We start from the raw sequence: 15,337 nt of genomic DNA, 5'->3' as shown, positions 1-15,337 counted from the left end.
CTTCTTTACCTATTCTTATTCCTTTTATTTCTTTCTCTTGTCTAATGGCTCTAGCTAATGATTCCAGAACTATATTGAATGGGAGTGGTGATAGAGACATCTTTGTCTTGTACCTAAATTTTAAATAGGGACCTTAGAAGCATTTCCTTTTCATGTCAGTATAGAGAATTTAATAAGTATGTGTGAGCTTGCAGAGCATTGCTAAGGAATAAGCTACTGTGAAGATATATTTGTACCTTGCTTTAAAACAGAAACCTTAAAGCATATTTTGACCTTCTGTTTTCTTTCCTGCCTAAACAGAAAAGGTCCATGAAATGGAAAAAGAGCACTTAAATAAAGTTCAGACTGCAAATGAAGTCAAGGCAAGTTTAATGTTACATTCGATTGTAATGACTTTAATCCCTCATTAATTGATTAGCCTGACTTTAATATTCTTTGTCCCCCCCAAAATTATAGCAAGCTGTTGAACAGCAGATCCAAAGTCACAGGGAAACTCATCAAAAACAGATTAGTAGTTTGAGAGATGAAGTTGAGGCAAAAGAAAAACTTATAACTGATCTTCAAGAGTAAGTATAACACTTCTTTATGGAAATTTTTTTCATGAAAACTATAGGTTTTCAACAAGTATATATTGTCAGTACCCTATCCCTTCTTCCTGTTAGTGAAAACTGAGTTGGAATATAATTTTCCATTTATGATTAAAACTTTGAAGATCAGATCAAGTTTTTGAAAAAGTGTCATACATGTTTTGGTTTAAATATAGGAAAAAGGGAAAAAAATCCCCAGCTTCAGCTAGTCATTCCAAATAGGTACCAGAGTTTCCAAGTTACTGGAGAAAAGCTTAATTAGAAAGGATAGATTTTATAAGTTCTTTTTTAAATAAAAATTATCACCTTATTTTATCTAGAAGCCATTTTGCCTACTTCTAGAGCTCTGTTCATATATGTAAACTTCATCAAAAGTAGAGATCTGTAGTGATTTTAGTAAGAACCAGAGCACAGTAACAGAATGATGAGGTATGGGTCTTATGATTAATACCCAGTAGAAATAGAGATAAAGCTTCAGAGGCCTGAATAATGCCATTGTTTCAAATCAGAATATGAAGAATATTGCATGGCTGTAACAGAGGAAGCCTTGGGTATTTGAAATTATAAGGTGGAATGTAGTACTTTCATGTATTTGTGAACCTATTTTGATGTGATACTCAAAAAACTCGCAAGTTAACCCAGACTTACACTTTTTGTTGTTTTTTTTTGTTTGTTTTGTTTTGTTTTTGTTTTTGTTTTCTTGTCAGCCAAAATCAGAAAATGATGTTAGAGCAAGAACGTCTAAGAGTAGAACATGAAAAATTAAAAGTTACAGATCAGGAAAAGAGCAGAAAACTACATGAGCTTACGTGAGTAATTGTTTTAATTAAAGTTTAAAAATAAAAATTGTATATATTAGAGGGTTCAAGGCATTCCCCTTGGGCATATCAGTTTTGTGAGTTGATTTACTTCTAAAGACTGGAGATTAAAAACTATGCACATATTTATGCTTTCAGGAAAGCAGGTCTCATACCTCAGTGGTGGCTGAAGTGTAAATTTGTTATTTATTTTTGTTGTTGTTTGAGACAGGGTGTCACTGTGTATTTCAGGCTGGTCTTAAATTCACTTACATAGCTGAGGCTGGCCTTACATTCATGCCCATCCTCCTGCATCAGCCACCTGAGTTCTGGGATTATAGGTATGCACCACTACCCCTAGCTGTTAGGTTTAGATTCTTATTTATAAATGTGCTTCCTGTTTCTTTGTTACCTTACCTCAGGAACAATCATAAAAGTGAACCTAAAAGGTGACATTAAGTAATTTAGAAAACGGCAGTATATGCCACAAAACCTAACTTTTTCAGGTTTAATTATTTATAAAAGAAAATTACGGTCTTGCTTTGTCTTTTCAGACTGAATTTTTACTTCCTTTTTCTCATTTGCTAATTCTCTTTTCAAGAATATGATTAGGTAGAAAACTCATGGTTAAAATTGTCCACACCTTGAATATGTAAGAGACAGTTTGCAAATGAAGTAGTAAAAATAAAAGGATAATATAGATCAGGACCAGTTTGGAGTTGGTTTTATAAAGATTCTTCTGAATTGCAGCCAAAATTTTATTTAGAATAATTTCCATGTAAAAATATTAGTCTTTAACAATTCACTACCTTTAATTCCCAATTAATGAAAGCATTTTGCATAAATGGTGGTGTGCTGGCATTTGTGGCATATTTAATTTTTTATGTATTTGGTACAAGATCTTGCTACACACCTTGGACTCCTAGGGAATCCTCCTGTTTTCAGCCTCCCCAGCACTGGGATTACAGATGTGTACCACCTGGGGGCGGGGCCAGTGTGGCACGTGGTGCCAGGGAGAACCCCGGTCCCTGCACTTACCTAAGCAGGCACTTAGTCCACTGAGCTATCTCGCCCACCCTGTGGCACGTTTTTAATTAATTAGTTTATTTATTTTTGATGGTACTAGGGGTTGAACTCAGGACCCTGTGTTTGCCAGGCAAGCACTTATTCCACTGAGCTATCTCCCCAGCCCCTAAAGTAAAATTTTGAGTCATTTCTTTCTTTCTGAATTGTCACATTTTATTTCATCTCTTGCTTGGTGTTGTTACATCAGCTGTACATTTAAAAGAAAATTGTATCTTTCTCATTTTAACTTAGTAATTAATCCTTCCAGATAAAACACTTTGATTCAGCTCTTGTGACAGAAAACTAGAATTTATAGCATCAAAATGAAAATATGTGTATGTATGTCCTTCCACTCCTAGGGTTATGCAAGATAGACGAGAACAAGCACGGCAAGATTTGAAGGGTTTGGAAGAGACAGTGGTAAGAAAAATTTTGAAAATTAATACTAGTGGTGGAAGTATTTTGTGGGGTTTTCACTTACCCTGCAAATGCTGTTTAAAAACTGAATTCTAAAAATATTTCTGTTCTGAATTAAAGGCAAAAGAACTTCAGACTTTGCACAATCTGCGCAAGCTCTTTGTTCAGGACTTGGCCACCAGAGTTAAAAAGGTAACAGTGTTGAGACATGTGATTATTTGTATTCAATACAAATAATCATGTCAGTGTTTGTCACTAAGCTTAGTTTTTTTGTTTTTGCTAATAATTAACATTTTCCTTCTCTCAGAGTGCTGAGATTGATTCTGATGATACTGGAGGCAGTGCTGCTCAGAAGCAGAAGATCTCATTCCTTGAAAATAATCTTGAGCAGCTCACCAAGGTGCACAAGCAGGTAATAAAGAGCAGGTTTTGTGGTATCTGCAGCATTGTAAGAATAAAAAAGGAGTAGAAAGATTTTTTATCTTTAGAGTCTTAAGAGATTTTTATCTCCTGAGCCATTTCATTAAGTAAATATGAAAAGAAACCACCTAGTTTTAGGGGAATTGATGTTTTTAACATCTGTATTATCAATGAGAACATGTATTCTTACTTTCTCTGTAGAAATTCAGGGCTGTCAAGTTTTTCTTATTTTGATAGCTTTTTGAAGTTAATATATAATCTTTTTGGTCCTTTTACATTAAAATGCCTCATTCTCCCATGTTATGCCTAAGATGTTTGATATTCAGACAGATAGTGAGGTTAAGCTTAACAGCCTACGTTGTATGGTAATAACAATAAGCTTCTCTTCTGGAGGGTTAACATCCTAAGATTGCAGACCAAAATTAGAGAAAAAGTAGGGCCGCAAGGAAAGCCAACATTTTGGCCCTAGCCTTCCAAGGTCAATTAAGACTCAGGACATATGAGAACTTGTACTGTAACATCATGTAACTCGGTAGTGTCCCAAATTTTCTGATCAAGGAGATTATGGGGCCAAAGAGCAAAGTGATGGATGATGTAGAGTGTGCCTAAGGAGAGTCACATGGAGAGAAAACATTCTCTCAGGCTTTCACAGAGAGTACATTGGCCAAGCAATGGCCATGACTCATCCACATGGCTGACACTGACAAAGGATCTACAATCTGAGGTACAGGATCTCAGGATAAATCCTGAGGGGATTTAACTGACCTTTTCAGATCCAAAAGCTACAACTCTGGTTACATAGGTCTTGCTTTATCTTGGTCTTAACCATGCAGCAGAGAAGTATAAAAATGAAGTATAAGAAGTAAAGTCATGCTGTTATGTTGAGCTGTAGGGGACTCAGGTCAACAACTTCTGACACTGCCAGTTCCAGCGGAAGACCCAATACTTTTATGGACTACAGGACTCTTTTAGAATATTTTGCTGAGTTAACACACCTATAATATTCAAGTGACAGAACTAAACAAAAAAGGGATATAGATGAATGTCCATTTTGTATCTGTGTATTCAAAATGGTTAGGATAGATATATAGTTACATTCGCTTAATGAATAGAGGGATTTTGCTAATAGTGTTTCTAAATTGGATATCATGTTTGCATCTTGTACAGCAAATAACCACTAGGAAGAGAGTATGCAATGTGTTAATTGTTGAAACTGTTCTACCAATTTGATTTGAAACTGTCTCATTGCTATTTGTCTCCCAATAAAATTATGGAAAAAAAATAAAAATGTTCAAGGGAAAAAAATAAAATGCCCCATTCTCAGAAATATAAGTTAAATGCAGGATTCTTTTTTTTAAGAAGTAATGCTCATGCCTCAGCATCCCTTAGCTTTTCACTTATTAAGGGGCTTGCCAATCTTATGCTATTTGTGCTCTTAATTTGCCTAAGAGGATACTCATTTCACCAGATTAGCCTTTTTATTAAAGAAAGCATCATGCACATTGTCTTTGCTTAGCAGAGATAAAGAACCACCGAGTCTGCTCCTCTAAAATAGTCTTACCTTCATGTGAAATGTATGTATGAATGTGTGTGTTCTTGCATGTTATTGCCTGACCTAGTTAAGTAGGAAACACGTAATAGACAAAGTATGATGCTGGTACTTAAAGCAGAAACCCGTTTTCTTTGTGTACCTCCAGTTGGTACGTGACAATGCAGATCTTCGTTGTGAACTTCCTAAGTTAGAGAAGCGACTTCGAGCTACAGCCGAGAGAGTGAAAGCTTTGGAGTCAGCACTGAAAGAAGCCAAAGAAAATGCATCTCGTGATCGAAAACGCTATCAGCAAGAAGTAGACCGCATAAAGGAAGCAGTCAGGTCAAAGAACATGGCTAGAAGAGGACATTCTGCACAGATTGGTTAGTAAGGGGATGCCAGAATCTTTAAGACATGCTTAGATTGAACACTTTCCTTTAATTGGGAGCATTATTTGAATTATTTTTTGTCTTGGAATTTGGCTGGCTTTCATTCCTAACTTACCGAATCGCAGAAACTATTAGAAAGGAAGAGAGAATAGCTAAAGCACCCAGGCTGGCCCTGGTGACACGCACCTGTAATCCCAGCACTGTGGCAAGATCACCATGAGTTCAAGGCCAGCCTGAACTATGTAGTGAGCCTGGTTCCCCTAAAAAAAAAAAAAAAAAAAAAAAAGACCAGAACAGTCATTGGAGTTGTATGCCATACTTTATTCTAATTCAGACATTATTTTTTATATTAGCTAAACCTATTCGTCCTGGGCAACATCCAGCAGCTTCCCCAACTCATCCAAGTGCGATTCGTGGAGGAGGAGCATTTGTCCAGAATAGCCAGCCAGTAGCACTGCGAGGTGGTGGAGGCAAACAGATGTAAACATGTCTGCATATTCACAGGTTAGTACTTCGTGTCTGACTTTTAAAGGGTGCTACCTATACATGAAAATGTTGAGCCATTAGCTGTCAAATGACCTTTTGGAGTATTTTGATTCTCATATTAGTGTCATGATTTTTTTTTAATGAATATACTTTTATAAAGCTACTTTAGCATAATTTCTTTACATGGCTCAGCTCATGCTTCATACTCATAGTTGTATTTTTTAATCCAGCATTAGATTATTCTTAATAATTCTTGATATTCTGACTAATGAATAGATCATGTTTTACAAATTTTCTTTTACTGGAAGTTTAATAAAATGTATTAATTCTTTTTCCAAAATTGAAATTCCACAGTGAAATTTCTTTTTAATGTATTTGGTACGGAGTCTCACTACGCAGCTCAGCCTTGTAGTGATCCTCCTGTTTTCAACCTCCCCAGTGCTGAGATTACAGGTGTGTTCCACCATACCTGGTCTCAGTGGCCAATTTAACACACAGCATGTGGTGCCAGGAATTGAACCTTGGTCCTTGTCTTGCCTAAGCAGGTGCTTAGTCCGCAGAGCTATCTCGCCAGCCGTTCACAGTGAAATTTAAAAGTATGAAACATTTTTTTTCTTTCTCTTTTTTTTTTTTTGTTTTGTATTTAGGGAAGGGTCTACAGGGTGTTCAGGGTCTCACTACTAGATCCTACTTATAGTGTTCCGCCTGTTTAAAGCCTCCCAAGAGCTGGGATTACAGGTGCATGCCACCACGCCCAGTCTCAACTACGGACTCAGCGTGCCCCAGGGGCAGTGCCAGTACCTCAGACCCGCTTACAGGCACTTTAATCTGCTGAACTGTTTGGCTGGCCGAAACATTGTTTTTTATTTCGTCACCTTTTAGATTATTTCTAGAAAGTAGTACAAAGTTTAATCATTTTTAAGGTTTTAGAAAGACTGCAGTAAATTAGACTGCAGACTAAGTTATTTTTGTCTTTTATTTCATCCTTGCCAGCATTAACTTTTTTTTTTTTTTTGGGAAATCTTTTTTTAATTTTTATTTATTTATTTATTTGTGTGTGTGTGTGTGTGTGGCCAGCCCAGCCCACCAGGGGGCGGGGCTGGCTGGCATGTGGTGCTGGGGGACCGAACCGAGGTCCCTGTGCTTTGCTAAGCTTGTTCTAAGTAGGTGCTTTAGACCACTGAGCCATCTCACCAGCCCCAAAAACATGGTATATTTAGCTCTTTTTTTTTTTTTTTAATGGAACCAGGGATTGAACTCAGATCCTCGCGCTCGCCTCGCCAGGGAAGTGCTTATTCCACTGAGCCATCTGCCATCTCCCCAGTCCCAACATTAACTATTAATAGTTCTTAAAATTATAATAGTGCCAGCTGTACATGGTGGTACATGACTAATCCCTGCAGTATGGGAGGCTGAGGCAGGTGGATTATAAATTTAAGCCTATGCTGGACAACTTAGTGGGACCCTACTAATAAAATGTTGGAAAAGTAGCTCAGTGTAAAGACTCTGGTTCAGTGCCTAATATTGTAAAAGCAAAACACAAAGACTTAAAGAAAAATGCTTTCTCAGGGAGCCAGGGAGAAAGCCTAGCAGCTTAAGTGCCTGCCTGGTAAGCACAAGGTTCAGGGTTTGATACCTGGTACTGCGTGTGCACATGCACACACACACACACACACACACGGAGGGTCGAGGATATAATGGCATAAACATCTGCCTGCCAAGTGCAATATCCCAGTTTGATTCCTGGTACCAAAAGAAGGGGGGGGGGGGAATTCCATCTCATTTGTGTATGAAGTTACATTTTTATGTGTATATTTATTGGTCTTCTTTGTTTAATGTGACATCTCTGTCCCTTTTCCTGTGTCTCTTCTGTTCCTTATATATTTAAATGAAGATGAAAAGCATTGATAAGATTAGCATGAATATTTTGTACTTGACTGTATCATAGTTAATACTCAGGAACTTCAGTAAATGGAAATAGTTGGTTTCCTGCCCATTACAAATGGTTTCTATGTTTTTTTCTCCTTTAGACTAATAACATTTTGAACCCCTTTTATTAATCAAAGGAAAATATTTTTTGAGGATTAGGTGAGTTAAGGTATGTCATTACTAGCTGGGACATGTAGAGCTCAGGAAGCTGGAGCAGGAGTGTTCATTTAAACCTACCATGGGCAACAGAGCAATTTAGTGAGATCCTGTATGAAAATAGTTTTATTTTTAAAGGCTAGGGTTGTAGGCCCTGGGTTCAGTCCCCAGTACTGCCAAAACTAAGGAGAAAGCTGCCTTTTCTACCATGGGCAAGCGGTTTTTCAGAATGTAGATAGGAAGTTTATCTGTTTCTGATGATGTTTTCAGGTTACAATTCCTGTGTAGACTTTAAACGCATACCTCATTTGCAAAGAGGCCAGATCATGACCTTTGTTAGATGCCATGGGAAAATACATGGACTCATAAACATGAAGGACAGCAGAAGCAAAACTTCAGTGGTGGTTCTGTAGAAATGGTGTCTATACGAAGAAGCAGGGAGCAGGGGCTTATCTTCCTGGCAGAAATTGTCTGAAGGTCTCAGGGGGTGTAATCTCTGTTGCCTTCTAAATTGCCCATGGATTTTTGGTAATCCCACCCTTTGCATTCCTTTGATGGTAGAATGTTGCTTATCAGTTACTTAGTTCTAGCACCTTGTTCTAGGTCTTTCTGGCTGAGGGTCATTCTTTGTGGTTAAGATGGAAATACAGAAACTGCCTTAATTGGATTGGTCAGTAAATTTTCACTCAAATTTTGTAAATAGACTATCTGTATATCTATATATTTCTTACACATATATGGAGCTGAGCTAATCCTGGTGTGCTGATGGCAGTTTAGCACATGTGAGAGATAGGGAACCCAGGTAAACTGGGATATCAAGACTTGAAAACAGTCATGTAAAAATACAATTGTTAGCTAAACATGGCAGCACACAGCTGTAATTCTGGCATTAAGAAGGCTTGAGGTAAATACATAGAGACTTTGCCTCAAAAATACACTGCCCATCTGTGTGTTCAGTTCATTGCTTGTCCAAAGGAGAGTAGTGGTTCTTATTTTAAAGCACTTAAAACCATTCAGTAAGTCCTAAGTTGTTGAAAAGTTAAACACTCTGCAGTGATAACTAGTATTATTTTTAAATGTTAAAACATTTCAAAGCTGGGTGTAGTGGCACACACCTGTAATCCCAGCACTTGTGAGACTGAGGCAGGAGGATCAATGCTAGTTTGAAGCCAACCTGGTCTACAAAATGTGTTCAAGGCCAGCCAGAACATAGCAGAAACCCTATCTCAAAAAGACAAACAAATTAAAACATTGGATTTATTCTTGGGGAAAATGACAGTATATTAATAGTACCAGCGCATCCTAATTTTACATGTCAGGTCTCCTGTCATATAGTACTTTGAGCAACTTGAGTTAAATAAAAGTTTAGGTAAATAGGCACATTAATATAAGGATGTCTGGGTCTGGGCAGATAGCTCAGCAACATAAGTGCTTGCCAGGTCCTGAGTTCAATCCCTGTTAAATAAATAAATAAATAAAAATGGATGGCTGTTATTAACATGGACACTTTTGTTTATCCCTCTTCCTTCACACCGCGCCTGCTTTTTTACCATGTGTGTAGCAACTAATTGCCAGTTGTCTGATTTCTCACTTAGCACTGTCGCTTGATTGAAAGTATAACCATTTTTTCTTTTCAAAATAAATATCTGTATATGCAGTTTACCTGTAGCTTTATTAGGGAAGAAAGAAAAACAAATGAAAGATGGAAATCCTTTTAAACATTGTTCTCTTTGTACAGTTCTACTTAGAAGATAAATCATTTAATTCCTTTTTTTTAATTTTGGGGAAAGTGGTCAACGCTATTGGCCAAAATGTTTATAAACTGGTTTCTTTGTTCTTGGTTGTTTGTTTATTTATTTTGGTACTGAGGATCAAACTCTGGACCTTGCACTTGCCAGGCAGGGACTTAAGTCACTGAGCTATCTGCCCAGCCCCATTTATAAACTGTTATGCCAGGCAGGGACTTAAGTCACTGAGCTATCTGCCCAGCCCCATTTATAAACTGTTATCATATTTTATTTCTTTAATGATTATCTCAAACATGAGATTAAAAACTAAAATGTTTTTCTCTGTTTCTCTCATTTTCAGGTATTGAAAAACAATTGAAGTATGAAGAGGTTATAGTATCAGTAGTCATTCAGTGACTGTAACCTCTGCTCCCTTGGGATTGTAGAATTATAACTTTTTAAAAAATGTATAAATGACACCTGGCCTGTACAGCTGTTTCCTACCCACTCTTGTAAACTCTGCTGCTTCCCAACACAACTAGAGTGCAATTTTGGCGTCTTAGGAGGAGAAATGACAGTTTACAACTGTGGCCCTATTTATTACACAGTCGTCTTTTGTGTCTTAATTTTAGTCTTTACTGTGCCAAGCTGACTGTACCTTATAGGACTGTGCTTTTTGTATTTGCTTTTTGTTTATATGTTTGTTTTTTAATTTCAGTTTAAATTACTTAGTAGCTACTACTTCCTTTTTTCTTTTCCTACTAAATGTCTTCCTTTTTGTAGGGGAAATGGAACATTTAGTTTAAGTGTCTTAAATGTTACCATTTACAACACTACATGCCCACAAAATAATCAGGTCAGTGCTATATTTTAAAATCCCTTGCAGTGAAATCAGGGTTAAAATTATTTGTATTGCCTTTGGCATTTGCTCCTGGAAACTTGTCTGAGTGTGTAGCCTTAAAGCTGCCTGGCTAGGCTTGAGACTAATTAGACGATCGTCATCTTATGAGATTGTCATCTCATGCCGTGCCTGTTGCCCAGTTACTCTGATGGGAAGCCAGTCTCAGTTAGCTTGGAAAAGGAACTGCATCTCTCTTCCTAATTCTGTACTTAACATATCTTGATGGAATGAAAAATCCCCTGCTTCATTCTGATGAGCCTGCTAGCTAATAGAGTTGGGCAGGTAGTAATTTGTCATTTTTATTATAGTAAAATTAAGATATTATGGGATTAAACATAATTACTATATTGGCTGATATAAATTTATAAGCTGTGAAAATGGAGAAAAATTCAAAGAAACGACAGATACATAGTAAAATTTAAAATGCATAGGTAAATTTTGGTCAGAAATCTTTGATGTGTTTTTAACGTGCACTAAGTCATACACTATAATTTTTTTTATTTAGTGTAGAAATAGTGGTATGCAAGTCATTGTACTTTACAGTACACAGTAAAGTACACTTGGCCATTGTTCATAATTTTGTAATAGCACTGTGTGCCTGTTTTGCCACTTCTTCCTCAGATTAAGCTACGTCGGCAGTTTATTTTGGACAGCTATAAAAATAATAGGGAAAGTGATTTCATTGTGTCTTCATCTGTGATGGAGGTGACTAACTGTGGCAGAAGTTTGCAGAGAATGGGTTTATAAGGTTATTCAGTCAATTTAGAGACTTGCAAAGTTCTGTGTTAGGATCTGGCTGGCAGAATTAACTTTTTGAAAAGTTTTATATACAGATATTTGTATTATTAAATTTGGAGCCATAATTACAAGACTCAGATCATAATTGGCTTATTTTTCTATTTCCTTAACTATTGTAATTTCCACTTTTATAATAAGTTCGATTTGAAAGATTTATTTATTTTTTTAACAATCAAAAATTCTTGCTGTTGTAGTCTGCAGCCTTTAAAATGATTGGGTTGCTTTTAGGGTACTAAAAGAAAGCTCCAGAAGTTGAGAGGAAAGTGTGTTGCAACAAGATAGAAGTAATGCAGTTAACAAAGGAAGTGCTACAGGGTCCATGATGATAGTTTGCTAAATGTGAGAAATTTGGCTACATCCATATTGACATTTTTTTTTCAAATACAAACTTGGTTTTTGGCAATATTCATAAAGGAAATGATTTTTGTTCCTCTTACCTGATTCTATAGTTATGATATATTATGGGTATCGGTGCTGTGTAACAAACAATGGATTGTAACTAGCATGTGGTTCAGAATACATATTTTTTAAATATCTTAATGGTTCTTTTCTATTTATAACTTCAAACTTTCATAAAGTACACCAAGAATTTCATAAATTTGTTTTCGGTGAACTGCTCTTTTTGCTGTGATAGGTCATTAAACACAGCATTTCTTATAAATGGAAATTTCTTGATTATCTAGAGTATTGACACCTACTTCAATTTGCAGTGTCTTTTTTTTTTTTTTTTTTTGGACTGGATATATTAATGTTCCTCTGAATGGTATTGATAAATAGTTCAGAAGAGAAATTCAATGAAATAAAAATATTTATTCATGGTGATCAATTAAGTTATTTGCTTAACTTAAGAAAACTAACTACTGTGCATAACTCAATTTTTTTGTAACAGTTTTGACATGAGGTGACAGTAGAGTCTGAGTCTACCTGTGGAATATGCTAGATTGTTTTCAGTGCTTGAAAATACACTCAGAGGTAATTGGCTTGGGAAGACGCCATATAATTTTAAGTTAACCTGCATGCCATAAATGTGTTTTATGTCTAAATAAAAAGGAAACATTTTGAAATGTAATGGCTTTCTTGAAATTTATTTGATGAAATACTAGGTTTATTTTACATGATGGACCTACATCTTGACAGAATAATAACACTACATTCATATATATAAAAATTTGTTTTCTAATGTGAACCTTTCAAACTGTAGGTATTAAATATGTAAGCTGAAAAATTAGGAGCTAGAAATGAATTACCAGTCTCACATTATTCTACACTGTACTGCTCATCTGAGTCTTATTTTATCAACCAGTGTGGAAGTACTAGCTCACCTAATCTTGGCTTCATCCGCACCCTGCCTATGCTCACCCCCGTGCTCTTAGAGAAATACAAATAGAGTTCTCTACATTTTGCTTATGGAATCCCTTTGATGCCACTGAACACACTGCTCTGCCCTTTGTGTTTTCTGTGGTGTGTTTTGGGTGTACAGCCTTCCTGAGTTTCACTGGGTGTGTTCCAGGAGGAGTACAGTGTCCAGTCTCACACTGGCTTGCTCATTCCTGTTGGTATTGCCTGCATCCGCCAGGTTAACAAGGGTTGTGGAATGGCCGATTCCACCGTTCCTTCATTTGTTAGCTACAGTAGAGACATTTGCCCCTTCTGCGTGGTTATCTAGTGCTAAGTTGTTTAGGGAAAACAGGAGTAATGTTTGATGCTCTTTTTCTGTATTTGCAAGTTTCCAAATGAGTTGCTTTGCTACATCTTCCACTGTTGATCAGTTGTGTGCATTTTTTAAATTTGGTTGTCTTTCAAGGAAGCTTTCAAATCCATTTTTCTGCATTCTAAAAAAATCTAAATGGAAATAGAAAGTATATTCCCACTAGAAAGAAAAGGGGAAAAAAAAATGACAGCTCCCCTGAACTGCGGACTACAGAAGAGAATAAAGGAGTCCAAGCAAAGACACTCATGGAACCCCGATACTAGCAGACAAGCCAATATGGGGAGCGGGTACTGATGATCATTGTAGCTGATGACAGGGTTGAGAATGAGAGTCTTGTCCACACAGATGACCTGAGTGATAGTCTACTCTTGCAGAGATCCTATACTTCACAGGGCGCAGTGTGAGGTGAGGGGAAGGAGCTAGTGCAGTACAGGATGAGGTAGCAGTGGGGCACCTGCTCTTGCTTGTGCGTCTGCCCCTGACCACACTCAGTCCTAGACAGCACTGACTGCCTGAACCACACCCACCTCTCCCTGTTTATTACCCTGGGGGCGGGTCCCCCTGGCTGCTGCTGGCCCTGCTACACCTGTCTCCCTGGTATTAGGGCTATATCCCATTTATTACTGGGGCAGGGAGACTTCATTATCACCACTCTCAGTGAATCCCAGTCTCCAGCGACCTCACTTGCCATTAGCACTGCCATACACAACAGCCACCACTGAGCTGTGCACATTAACCTGGCAGTAATACTTATTGTGGATTGCCAATTGGGCTGAACTGAACTAGCTGGTACTGGGTGTGGGAGGCCCACCTGAGGACTGTTGCCAGCAGTATAAGAAGCAGAACTAGAGGCTATTAAGGAAGCTGTTTGGAGAAGCTGTGGGAGCTGTTCAAGCTGCTGGTTCTCTTGGGCTATTCAGCTGGAGGACCTCGTCATGCTGGCTTTCCTGGTGAACCTGGTTGTTGTCATTGTAGGAGGATCTCAGGACCTCATTGTCACTGAGAATGGCTACCGTAAATTTTGGGATAGCTCTAGTTCTCACGTTGAGCATCACTTCCTGGCTCTGGAGGGGAAGATCATGCATAGCTGAGTCTCCTGGAGAAGCTTGTTGGTTGGCTTTCCTGATAGGAACTCAGTTTTCCTCATCCTCAGAGGAGCTCGGGACCTCACTATTGCTGAGGGTGACTGATAACTTTTCAGGGGAGCTTTGGCTTCTTAGCATGAGCATGGCTTCCTGGCTCCAGTGCAGATCCCTCATCCCAATGGCACAGACTTTCTAGTTTCTACCTTTGGGCCTTCCTAGGGCAGGTCTGTGAAACAGGCCTGCATGAGGCATTGTCATGGACTCTAAGCCTCCAGTTGGACTTGTGGGAGGTATTGTTATAGGCTCTTTAGCTGGACTCATGCAGGATATTACGGTGGCATCCAGGCCCTCAGGTGGTCTTTGGTCTTTAGTGTGTGGACAGATTTCCTGCACTCTTGGCATATGATTCTTTGGGTGATTCATTATGAAGTAATCGTATAAAATTTGTCCTGTATTGTGTTGTTCCCCTTTGCAAAACCCCCAAGCTATGACATCTGTCATCTTCACCGTACCCCAAAGGCCACTTGCTGTGCTCCTGGTGCCTGGCCTGGCTGTCACCATGAACAGTCCAGCGAAATTCTCTGACATGTTCTGGGCTGCAGCCACACCTCTAGCAAGATCTGAATCTCAGTCTTAAGAAACAGCATCCCCCCCCCCAAAAAAAAAAAAAAAAAAAAAGAAAGAAAGAAACAGCATCCCATGTGTGTGTTGATGGTGTTGAAAATTCAATCCTGGTCTCCCAGCAGATAGTTGATATTGCATGAAGAATTGAATAGCGGGGCCAGGGAGATGGCTCAGTAGAATAAGTGCTTCCCTGGCAAGCACAAGGGCCTGAGTTCAATCCCCGGTTCCACAAAAAAAAAAAAAAAAAAAAATTGAATAGCAGGTTTGAAAATGAAAAAAAGTGATTGCTTCTAGAACTGGACAGGTGAAATGGGCTGGAGCCAGTGGTTTTGGAAACGTGATGGGCTTTTCAGAATGTAATGGGCTTTCAGGCCTCACGTTGTATCTTGTCATCAAGCAGTCGCCCTTTGAACGTGGTGTGGGCTCCTTGTCCAAAGTTCTTGCCCTAACCAAGAATTGGGCTTGCTCCTTTATAGAATAATGAATTGTTTTAAAACCTCAGGATGACTTGCAGATAAGATTCTGTAGAGCCTGTGGGGGGGCTGTGAATACAGTATCAGGTTTATGTGGAAACAAACTGTCTCAGTTACTTTTGTCTTGTGGCTAGGACAAAATACTCAACACCCAAAATTAAGGAAGGAAAGGTTTATTTAGCTCACAGTTAGTGGTGGTTTTAGTCCATACTCAGCTGGCCCCAAAGGCAGTTAGCATGTG

At 38.2% G+C, this 15,337-nt stretch overlaps 1 protein-coding gene across 1 annotated transcript in view; it reads left to right on the top strand.

Moving 5' to 3' along the window:
* Kif5b (kinesin family member 5B) overlaps positions 1–12,272 on the top strand; it is a 54,766-nt gene extending 42,494 nt beyond the window's left edge. Inside the window, exons 18-26 of the mRNA XM_004641760.2 lie at positions 301–362; positions 457–566; positions 1,295–1,396; positions 2,809–2,869; positions 2,987–3,058; positions 3,174–3,278; positions 4,984–5,200; positions 5,560–5,710; positions 9,866–12,272. Of these exons, the coding sequence (XP_004641817.1) occupies positions 301–362; positions 457–566; positions 1,295–1,396; positions 2,809–2,869; positions 2,987–3,058; positions 3,174–3,278; positions 4,984–5,200; positions 5,560–5,690 (860 nt within the window). The 3' untranslated portion in view covers positions 5,691–5,710; positions 9,866–12,272. The remainder of the gene's footprint in view (positions 1–300; positions 363–456; positions 567–1,294; positions 1,397–2,808; positions 2,870–2,986; positions 3,059–3,173; positions 3,279–4,983; positions 5,201–5,559; positions 5,711–9,865) is intronic.
* Positions 12,273–15,337: the final 3,065 nt, after the last annotated feature.

This window comes from Octodon degus, unplaced genomic scaffold (assembly GCF_000260255.1).
Source record: "Octodon degus isolate 3935 unplaced genomic scaffold, OctDeg1.0 scaffold00141, whole genome shotgun sequence".
NCBI lineage: Eukaryota > Metazoa > Chordata > Mammalia > Rodentia > Octodontidae > Octodon > Octodon degus.
This window is presented reverse-complemented; position numbering and strand designations above follow the sequence as displayed.